At 46.8% G+C, this 11,370-nt stretch overlaps 1 protein-coding gene across 5 annotated transcripts in view; it reads left to right on the top strand.

Annotated features, from left to right (window-relative positions):
- The first annotated feature begins 245 nt into the window (after positions 1–245).
- Positions 246–11,370, top strand: part of LOC105469132 (RAB37, member RAS oncogene family) — an 80,597-nt gene continuing 69,472 nt past the window's right edge. The window contains exon 1 of one of the 5 annotated variants that reach the window (XM_011719745.2): positions 246–1,118. In XM_011719745.2, coding sequence (XP_011718047.2) covers positions 1,047–1,118 — 72 coding nt within the window. In that variant the 5' untranslated portion in view covers positions 246–1,046. The remainder of the gene's footprint in view (positions 1,119–11,370) is intronic. The other 4 variants (XM_011719744.2, XM_011719747.2, XM_011719746.2 and 1 more) reach the window with 4 other exon arrangements.

Below are 11,370 nucleotides of genomic sequence, written 5' to 3' on the forward strand. Positions count from 1 at the left end.
AGTAATCTGATAACAATCCCAGGGGCCACAGTCTCAGCCTCCAGTTCCCATGGTGGTCAGCCTCACGCTCTCATATTACAGGTGATGATGCAATTTTGCCAATCAATGGTCACAGCAGCAGGACTCCCCTAATGTTTAGGGGAAGTAGCCAGAGCTCTTCATCCCCTTTCCGGAGAGCGTAGTAGCTCACATTTATTGAGTTCTTAGTACATGCACTGTTCTACACAACTAATAATTTTCAGAGTCAAGATTTGAATCCTGGAGCCTGTGCTCCTAACCAAACCACCATCTGCCTCTCCTGGGCCCATTGTTCTTAACTTCCTGGGGTCTAGTATACTGGAGAGAATGTGATTAAAGTCCTGGACCTTCTCCCTAGGAAAATGCAGGTAAGCAGAATTTAGCATATTTCAGGGACTTTGGGGACACCTAAGACCCATTGTCTGTCGACCCCAGGTTTAGAATCTCTATTTATCTCATACATCCTGGAGAGAATCGTCCAGGGACAAAAACAGAAGCGCCGCCAGCGCCGCAGGACTTCGCCCCTGCAAACGTGTGAGGAGAGCTGCGCTGCGCTAAGCTGCGTGGTGACGGAGATGCCTGTTCGCTCGGAATCAGGAACGGTGAGCTCCCGGGACTGCAATGCCCTGAGAACGCAGCCGGGTCGCTGAGCCTCCGGAGTCCGGTAGCTGAATGAAATACGCAGGGATCACCAGCCGGACCCAAATCTTGCGTCCCTGCCAGCATCGTGGAGTCCTAAGAGGCAGGGATTGGAGCGGACAGGATCTCAGAACTCTGGTCCCAGGGGCACAACGGCGGAGTCGCTGTTCCTGGTGCTGAAACACTCCGTCCTGGAAGAGCGTGGCTGCCTGCCCGCCTGGTACCGCGCCGCGGCCGCTGCGGGGAACTGTCCAGTGCTGAAAACGGATGCGGCCCGGCCCGCAGGGCTCAGACCCGAGCCTGCCGCACCCAGCGGAACTCGGACCGAGCTCCTGGAAGCACTGACGCAGAGCGCAGGGAGAGTCGGAGTGGCGAGCTCCAAGCCGGGCATGGACCTGCAGAGACCCGATTCCTACCAGGGAGGAGCTGGCCCTGACTTCAATGAGCACGTCCTACATAAGGTAAATATCTCCTGTATTTCCCAACCTAACTGTTGGAACAGGCGCCAGCACCAGTTTTCCCCACTCCCCTGACTTTGCTTTGGGACTTAATGAGAAACTAGCTTGTATCTGAGTCTGGGGAGCCCTTTCTGTCTGATCCTGTTTCCTGCTCAAAATAGAGATGGGTGAGCTCTTGGGGAAGGGCTGCCTCCAGAGGCTCAGATGGTCAGAAGCTTCATTCATTCACTTAAATCATCTGTGTTCCTTTTTCACCCCCTCCTTCTCCTTGCCTATTTATGCCCCTGTGTGCCCCCTGGCACCTTTGCTCTCCTAACCCTTGTAGGAGACTGCATTTGTCCCTGTTATGTCTGCTAGCAGTGGCCAAACACCTGAATTTCTGGCCAATTTGTCTGAAATTAGAGAAATGGTCTGCAGCAGAGATGAACTGCTGTTTTCAAACCAGACTCCCTCATGGCTCCAGAAAGCTTCCCTCCAGCCATGACTCACTCACAGCCCCTGTAAGCATTTGCTTATTTCAAAGCACTAATACATCCATTGCTTCCTTCATTCAAGTTTCTTATGCAACTCAGTTTTCAGTAAAGCAGGTCTCCCCCTAAGACGGTTGGAGGGGAAAATAGTAGCCTCTCTCAGGATAACAGTTTTAATTCAAAATCCATCACTCTGAAATAATCAAAGCCTTATATTTGCCATAATAAGTTATGGCTCACCTTCCCTTTCTCTGACTTTCCCATGCCCTCCTACTCCAGCCCTTATAATTTCTGCTTTGATAACGCCAGTTCACCTGTTAGTCCCTTGAAAGGCTGTATGTGATCCTGTAGGTGGAGTTTTTTAATCAAAACATCACTTTGAAGAGTCTATGAATGCAAGCTTTGAAATAACCTAACCCAACCTCCTCCTCTATCACACAGCTTTTATTTGAGGAAACTAAAACCCAGAGAGGCAAAATGACTTGTCCAAGAAAGCAAGCTGGTAAATGGCAGGGCTGATACTAAAAGCCAGAAATTACTACTCCATATGTAGTATTCTTTCCTCTATATCCTTACTAAACTTCTCATCAAAGTGTTCAGTCCATGGACCAGCAGCATTGGCATTACCTGGGAACTTATTAAAATAGAAAGCAGAATCTCAGTCCTGACCCTAGAGGGGCTAAATCTGAATCTGCATTTTAACAAGATCTCTAGGAATAAATATGCACAATAAAGTTTTAGGTGCATGGCTCTCTGCCATGCTGCCTGTTTCTGACACAAATGAAAGAAAATCAGCTATTGAAGGAAGCAGGTCTGTAGATCTGACAGTCCATGTATCTTCTCCCTCCAGGTCTCTAAATTACTAGGATATAGGGAGGGAGAAAAAATGTATAACCACTACCCCAGTCTAGAAATTTTAAAGTCATCACAGTTCGAAGTAAACTAGAAGTTCTGTGCTATTTGATGTTGTAAAGTTAGCCCAGTAAAAAAGTGCATGCGAGGCCAGGCATGGTGGCTCACACCTGTAATCTCAGAACTTTGGGAGGTTGAGGCTCACTTTGGATCACTTGAGGTCAAGGGTTCGAGACCAGCCTGGCCAACATAGTAAAACCCATCTCTACTAAAAATACAAAAATTAGCTGGGCATGGTGGTATGCATCTCTGATCCTAGCTACTCAGGAGGCTGAGGCAGGAGAATTGCTTGAGCCTGGGAGGCAGAGGCTGCAGTGAGCCAAAATCATGCCCCTGCACTCCACTCTAGCCTGGGCAACAAAGCAAGACTTTGTCTCAAAAAAAAAAAAAAAATGTTTATGCAAGCAGAGGAACATAATTACAAATCAATTACAAAATTGTCCTGGCAACTAGATATGTGGGTCTCTCCAAGTTTATACCATCCTATAAACGCATAAATATTCATTTTGAAAGCTTTAAGATTGGGAGCTCAGATTATTCAAAATATTGATCAGATGTGGTATTTTCCGTTTCAATTACCCACACATGAGATGTAGGATGTAGTCTGTGAAAACTTTCACTTCTTTTGAGTTTATTGATCACCAAATTGAGAGTGGGAACCCATTCCAACAAGTTCCAATATATTTAGAGGCAAGTGTCTATTTACTACTAGTAAAGGCTCAGTGTCATCAGCTTGGCTGTGTGAGCACCCTGAGAGTGGAAGCCAGCCTTAAGCCTTCTGTGGTGCCCAGCAGAGTGACATATGTATGTAAGGAAAGTTTTCCTTCCTATATAGTGCTGACAACCTCCTCCTAATACCACTTTATGATTGTGCATGATGTTTTATTGTGATCCACTTAAAACGCTTTTTGTAAAGGGCCAGGGCATCAACTTATTTGTATTATTTTAAAAATTACTATGTAGTAGAGTCCAAGGAGTTCCCACTGATTAATTAGTGTCTATTGTCCATGAGAAGCAGGGCTCCCCTCCAACATTAATTGCTAGGATAAATTTTTTTTTGAAGTGGGGTCTCACTCTGTCGTCCAGGCTGGTATGTAGTGGTGTGATCTCAGCTCACTGCAACCTCTGCCTCCCAGACTCAAGTGATCCTCCCACCTCAGCCTCCTCAGTAGCTGGAACTGCAGGCATGTGCCACCATGCCTGGCTAATTTTTTGGTTGTTGTTGTTTTGTAGAGACAGAGTTTCATGATGTTGGTCAGGCTGGTCTCGAACTCCTGGCCTCAAGAGATCCACTCGCTCAGCCTCCCAAAGTGCTGGCATTATGGGTATGAGCCACCATGCCCAGTATGGAGAAATGGTTTTTTAAATAGACTTGTTATTGGCACGTAACAAACACCACTTTGGGAAGCTGAGTCGGGCATATCACCTGAGGTCAGGAGTTCAAGACCAGCCTGGCCAATATGGTGAAACTTTGTCTCTACTATAAATACAAAAATCAGCCAGGCGTGGTAACACACTCCGGTAATCTCAGCTACTAGGGAGGCTGAGACAGGAGAATCACTTGAACCCAGGAGGTGGAGACTGCAGTGAGCCAAGATCATGCCACTGCACTCCAGCTTCAGCGACAGAGCAAGACTCCATCTCAAAAAAAAAAACAAAAAATAAAAAAGAAAGAAAAATGACAAACACCAAACAATCCTGAATCTTATGTGTCTACCTTGGTGAATCATCACAAGGTGAACATACCTGTGCAACCACTATCAAGAAAAACAAATAGAGCCTTGTCAGCTTCCCAAGAGCCCCCCTCCCACATTCTGCTTGCCACACACCCTCCACCAGAGATTATCATTATAGAGGAAGAAGTATCATCTTGCATTGTGACAGCACAGCAGATGTTATGTAGGGTAGTCCTAGAAACTTGCCAGAGAAGAGATACTGTTGTATGATGAAACGAAACTCCAGGCTTGGAATAAACCAAACCTTGATGTGACTTTGAGCAACATCTGTGAGTCTTACTTTTCTTAGCTATAAAATAGGAATGATAATACCTGCCTTATTATTTTTGAGCAAGGATGTTAAATAATATAATGTAAAGCATATATATAAAATATCTGGAATGTAGGAAGCATTCAGTAAAAGTGATTGTACTGGCTGGGCACGGTGGCTCCTAGCACTTTGGGAGGCTGAGGAGGGAGAATCATGAGGTCAGGAGATCGAGACCATCCTGGCCAACATGGTGAAACCCCGTTTCTACTAAAAATACAAAAATTAGCAGGTGTGGTGGCACGCACCTGTAGTCCCAGCTACTCGGGAGGCTAAGGCAGGAGAATCGCTTGAACCCGGGAAGCAGAGGTTGCAGTGAACCAAGATCACACCACTGCACTCCAGCCTGGTGACACAGTGAGACTCTGTCTTAAATAAAAAAATAAAAAAAAAAATAAAAAAAAGAAAAAAAGTATTAGGGCATGCATCTTGGGCTCCAAAGTGGCGTCAATGGGTGTCACATTCAGTCTCACCTAAAATGATGAGCTTTGTGAGAAGAGCAGCAGCTTCATACACAGAGAACCTCAGAAACACACACACCACATATTTCACAGGCAGAAGTCCATGGAAACAAACTCACACAACCCGCCTATACAAAAAGCGTGACTTCTATGCAAACATCCCAGTTCTGACTTCCTAAGTTGAATATCTTTTTTCTCTTGAAGGCAATGTATGGGACATGATGAAATTCATTTATATGAAAAACGTACGCCAAATATCATCACAGGCATTGTGTAGCTCTCGCACTTTGGCTGGTCCCGGTAGTTCGAGGCTAACCCAGGCAAGCCCAGGTAACTCTTAGAAGATTCCCGGAGGGTGGGCTGGAAACTGGGAACTGACTGAAAACATTGAGCTCATCCATCATGTGCCTGGAGTTTTTAAATAGAGTTGTTGCCACAAATCTGAATATTTGATGCGACTAAATAATTTAAAACAAATGAGCAACCTGGTTGCTCTTTTCCTCAGAGAACTCTCAGTTCTCTTTTGCCACCAGCTTCAAGAGCCATCCAGGGCAATGGTACGGGGTAGGGGCCCTACTGTGCCAGGGTCTGACCTTGAGTTCTGGGAAAATGAAAAGATTTTCATTTCATTTTCACAGAGAGGGCAAGCTTTTGCCCCAGATACCAGTGAATTAGGACAAAAGGGCTTCAGTTCAAGCACTTACTTCCTAATTCCCCATCACCAGGGCTCTAAGGAACACCCACATACCAGTCTAACTTCCAGAGGGACAAACAGTTCCTAGGACAAAGTCAGTCTCAGAAAGACCAGGCACAGGGGGCAGAAAAACGAGAGCTGCTCATCCATTCATCCAGGGCTTGGTTCTCGTTGGGTGAAAAGGGATTACCAGGTCTCTGTCTTCCAAAGTATTTCCATTTCCTCCGACCGCTCTAACACCTCTTCTGGGTGAAAGAAAAGGCAAGCAGGTAATAGCCGCCACTCTCCCCCATCTCTTGCACTTGTTCTTCACTTCCTTCTACTACCCATCTCATCATTTCTGTGTCCCTCAAAAGTCCGCGTGCCTCATCAATTCATTTAGCAAACATGCATTGGACATTTCCAAAGCGTAAAGAACTAGGCTGGTCATTATCGAGAACATAGATGCATATGATTCCCATCTTCACTAAGCTTATGGCCTAGAAGGCATGCACACAAATGGCTATACTTCTATATAATCCCAGAAGTGTCCTATAGATACGGGTACCTGCAGGAGAATGACCCAGGAAGCAAAGGTCATGTCTGACTCCATTTGAAATGTCCTCTCTTATTTATGGCTTCTGATTAAAGTTAGCATCCAGGCTTGGTATGGTGGCTCACACCTGTAATCCCAGCACTTTGGGATGCTGAGGTGGGTGGATCATGAGGTCAGGAATTCGAGACCAGCTTGGCCAACATGGTGAAACCCTGTCTCTACTAAAAATACAAAAATTAGTCAGGCGTGGTGGTGCACACCTGTAATCCCAGTCACTCAGGAGGCTGAGACAGGAGAATCGCTTGAACCCGGGAAGCAGAGGTTGCAGTAAGCCGAGATCACACCATTGCACTCCAGCCTGGGCGACAGAGCAAGACTCTGTCCGCCCCCACAAAAAATAATTAAAATTAAAAAATGAAAAATAAGTTAACATCCAGGAGATACAGAGTTCCACAAACGAACTAGCTCCCTCCCCATGGGACTGTCATCTATTAATCCTAGGGAAAGGTCTGGATACAACAGCATTGTCCTTCCCTGCCAGAAAATTGTACAAGGGAAAGACAAATAAAACAACGAAAGACCATACTCGCCATTCTGTGCTCCTCTCCCATTCTCTATCCCACAGGTGCCTCTTTTTTTTTTTTCCAATGAAATAATGATAATGGTATGCAAATTTGTCCTCGAAGAATCCAAATCCACAGAAAAATCCATGCCCTGTAAGTGAAGACATTTTGTTTTCAAAGTGCACTAGCTCCTGTTCTCGAAAGATTTCTATCGTCAGCTCAGGAACAAACAAGAAAGCCAAGAAAAGCTAGCTGCTCCCTGTATAATATTTCCACTGGCTTGTTTTCCTCTCTTGCTTGCTCTGAAGGCTTACAGATAAACAAATGAAGTGTATATTACATCACTGGCAATCTGGGACAGTCTGGGACTCCTTTGGCTAATAGGTCGGTCCTGCCCAGATCCCAGAGCAGGCAGCTGGTGTGGGGAGTGGTGCCTGCTAGTTCTCTTAGGATAACCTCAGCAGGAAATGATGGTGATTCAGTTCAATGCCTCAAAGTCGTTTTCCAAACTCTTCAGGCTTTCCTCTCCTAAACATCCTTCCCTTTAATTTGTGGTCCCTGGGGCCTTTTGTGAGAAAATGTCTAAGACTCACTCATGTTGCTGCCCTAATGTTTTCTCTCATAAGCTGTTCTGGGGAGGGACTTCCTTCAGTTTCAGGGCAGGAAACTCCGCCTGGCTGGGTAGAAGTAAACAGCCAGAGGTGAGCACCAGGCTGGAGAATTGCTGAACTGGGCATTTGAAGTGGATCTAAACTTATCCCAATAACGCTTCTTGCTTCCTTCCTCCTCTTCTCAGGCAAGAGAAACAGTCTCTAGAGACTGCGAGTGGGAATGGAGATCACAGCTCCTTGTTAACTCACTCAGGCAATGCAGTTCCCAGCTGGGAGTGGCCCTGGACATCCTCCCATCCCTTAACCAGAGGAGGTTTTTCTGGGGCCAAGAGAGACAGCTCCAAGCAAACAGATCTGGAAAATCTTAACCCCTAACTGATGACACCAGCCCTCACCCTGCTCCTAAAGGGAGCAAGGCCTTGAGTGGCACAGTGAAAATAACTTGAGACATGCAGGGTTCAAGAATTCCCCTAGCACATGGTTCCTGACCTTGATGCCAAAGTCAACTCCCTCCCTTCTCATTTGCTTATTAGCACCTTCTCATTTGCTTATTAGCAGACAGTTTCTACCCATCAACATGAGGATGTTCTTTAATCATTTGTGCTTCTGCAAACGCACATGCTTGTAGGTATCTTAAACCAAGCTGTGTTTAAGTTCAAATTTTCTCTTGCTTGCTAGCCTTCTGCCCCTGGCCGCCACCCCACACACACACACACACACACACAGGCACACACACACATGCACACATATGCACCCTTCCTCTCATGAGCTGCGGGCAGGGCCAGTGATCATCCGTTTTTGTTCTCTGTCTCCCCTTATCTTTTGTTATGAGCCTTTTAAAGGCAAAGCAGGCTGGGCGCAGTGGCTCAGGCCTGTAATCCGGGCACTTTGGGAGGCCAAGGCAGGCAGATCACCTGAGGTCAGGAGTTCGAGATCAGCCTGGCCAGCATGGGGAAACTCTGTCTCTAGTAAAAATACAAAAATTACCTGGGCATGGTGGCGGGAGCCTGTAACCCCAGCTACTTGGAAGGCTGAGGCAGGAGAATCTCTTGAACCCAGGAGGATGAGGTTGCAGTGAGGTTGCAGTGAGCCGAGGTTGCGTGACTGCACTCCAGCCTGGGCAACAAAGCAAGACTCTGTCTCAAAAAAAAAGACAAAGCAAACATTTTTCCTCCTCTTCTTCCTCCCTCTCCTGTTTGATTTTTGCATTCATACCATCTCCCAGCAACTCTGTTTATTAAAAATCGGAACTGTCGTTTATTAGAACAATAGCCGTAGGAGAGAGTCAGGAACTGGTAACACCTTCCCCAAGCTCATGTTAAGAAGCAGTGTAAGCTTTGGAAAAGAATAAAGCCTGGTACCCAGTCCACATGAGGCAGACACTCCCTTTCAGCCCCTGGAATCTCCCTCCTCACCTCCCCCTTGCCTTTACCCAGATCCTTCTTCCTTCTCTGGGTCCCACCTCGGGTTTCATTCAGTCATCAGGTGAGAAATATTAAAAATCATCTCTGCACTATAATCTACAGGGACCCAGTAAGACTAATAATTGTTCCCAATACATTATCCAAATAAGCATATGGTTTATTTGTGCAGCATTTTACCATTTACAAAACACTTTAATATATGCCAAGATATTTTGTACTTAACATATGCTTTTTTCCAGATGTTACTGTTAATTCCATATTAATAGGACGGGGAAACAAAGGCCAGATGGCCAGGCATGGTGGCTCACACCTGCAATCCCAGCACTTTGGGAGGCTGAGACGGGCAGACCACGAGGTCAGTAGTTTGAGACCAGCCTGGCCAACATGTTGAAACCCTGTCTCTACTAAAAATACAAAAACTAGCCAGGTGTGGTGGCACATGCCTGTAATCCCAGCTACTCGGGAGGCTGAGGCAGGAGAATTGCTTGAACCCTGGAGGCGGAGGTTGCAGTGAGCTGAGATTTCAACACTGCACTCCAGCCTGGGTGACACAGCAAGACTCTGTCTCAAAAAAAAAAACAAAAGAAAGAAAGAAAAAAAATGACGTGCTCAAGGTCACAGCCAGCATTGTGGAAGCCGGAATCATTACAGCAGATCCTTAGACAGCACTTGCATGCCAAGTAATATTCTAAGCACTTAACATCTCTTAACTCACTTAATCCTACAACAATCCTATTTTAATCTCATTTTACAGATGAGTAAACTGAGGCACAGAGACATTAAGAAATTTGCCTATAGTCGAATCCAAGCAAGGTAGACAGGCAGAGGGATAGAGTCAGGAGAGGACAAGGGGCTTCACCAAGAGGGTCACAGACGGTCACTACTTTAGGGCATTGACCGCAGTCCATTGTGTGGCCTTCAGCTATGTAGAGCTGGTTTTGCTCACTCACCCAAGAGTGGCTGCATCTCTCCAGTCAGGCTGATGTTAATCAGACTCACAAGACATGTATTGCCCTAGATGCCAAGCCACATTATAATCAGGAGATTGTTTGCTAAGCATGAAATCCAGGGGGGAAAATGGAACTTGGAGGATTCAAATGTTTAATTCTATCAGGCTGACATGATTTGGTAGCTGGCTACACTATAGGGACAGCCTCAATCTACAACCCCACCAGCCCCTTCTACCCTTAGGTCCTCCCCCCGACCCCATCTCTGCCTCCCTCAGCTGTATATATTTAACTGCCTTGGGCTGGGCAGTCATTCTGTTCTCTCCAGGTCTGTATTTCCTGCAATCCTTTAAGAACCCCTTGCCTTTGAGCTTGAGAATTCCCTGGACTTGACCTGGTTATGATGAGGGAAAAGGAAGGGATGTTCCATCTTCAGAAACCTCTGTCAGTCATCGCCAGAAGTTGTCATTTCATACTTCTTCCTGCATCTCACTCAAGGCCTGTGTCAGAGCCTTATGGACTTGGGTTTCAGGGGCAAGAACCATGAAAGAGTAGAAAGGTGATTGGGGTCATTTCCTTATATCCCACCACCACCCATGTCCACGTGCTCCCCTTGAAATCTGATATTTCTGCCTGAGAATCCTGAGGATCAATTCACCAAACATTTACTGGGCACCACATGCCAGTCCCCAGGAACAAAACCCACTCTTCATTCCCCAAGGAGCTGAGTCCAGCAGGCTGGGTGGATCAGAGGGATGGCACAGAGAGAGATAGCTAAGGCCACATCTGACTACAGCCCAATGTGCCACATGGACCTTGGTGCCCATGAAGGTCAAAGACCTCTAGTCTCATATGGTGGGAAGCTGGGCCCTTGGGGACCAGGTCAAATGCTTGCTGCTCTAAAGGCTGCCAACTTCTGGCTCCTGGCTGATTGACTGATCTGAGGGGCTATAAAGCCCAAAGTCACAGGATGGGGTCTCACCTCTGAAGGTCAGAGGGCTCTGAGCCCCCAACACAGGGATCCCTTCGAGCCCATGTCCAAGAAAGGAAGAGACTCCTGGTGCACTTCTGAGAAGTGCCCAGTGCAAAGATCCCTGTCCAAGCATGGCAGAGTCCAACACATAGAAACAAAGCTGGATCCCTTCCATGAACATCTCCAAAGACAGAAGCTGAAAAGCACTCAACTACACCCAAAACACCAGGATCCTAGCCCTTGGGATGGCAGCGTGGCACACAAAGAGAGGCTTGGGAAAGACAGAGGGAGAAGCCAGGTGAGCTCTGCAGGCATGTCCTCCAGGACCCGCACTCTCCTTTCCCTGAAACCAGGTATCCTCCAGACGGCAGACACATGAGAACCAGGATAGCATAGGCCCTGGCCATCATCTGTCCTGACCACCACCTGTGCTGTCTACCACCTGTCCTGTTCACCACTGGTTCCATCCACCACCTGACCTGCCCCATCCATCACTTGTTCTGTCCACCACCTGTGCTGTCTACTGCCTTCCCTCTTCACCCTCATCCTGTTCACCACTGGCCCTGTCCACCACCTGTCCTGACCACCTTCTGCCCTGCTCACTGATTTTCTTAGAGTAGGA

The sequence above is a fragment of the Macaca nemestrina genome, chromosome 17 (assembly GCF_043159975.1).
Source record: "Macaca nemestrina isolate mMacNem1 chromosome 17, mMacNem.hap1, whole genome shotgun sequence".
In the NCBI taxonomy this organism is placed as follows: Eukaryota; Metazoa; Chordata; class Mammalia; order Primates; family Cercopithecidae; genus Macaca; species Macaca nemestrina.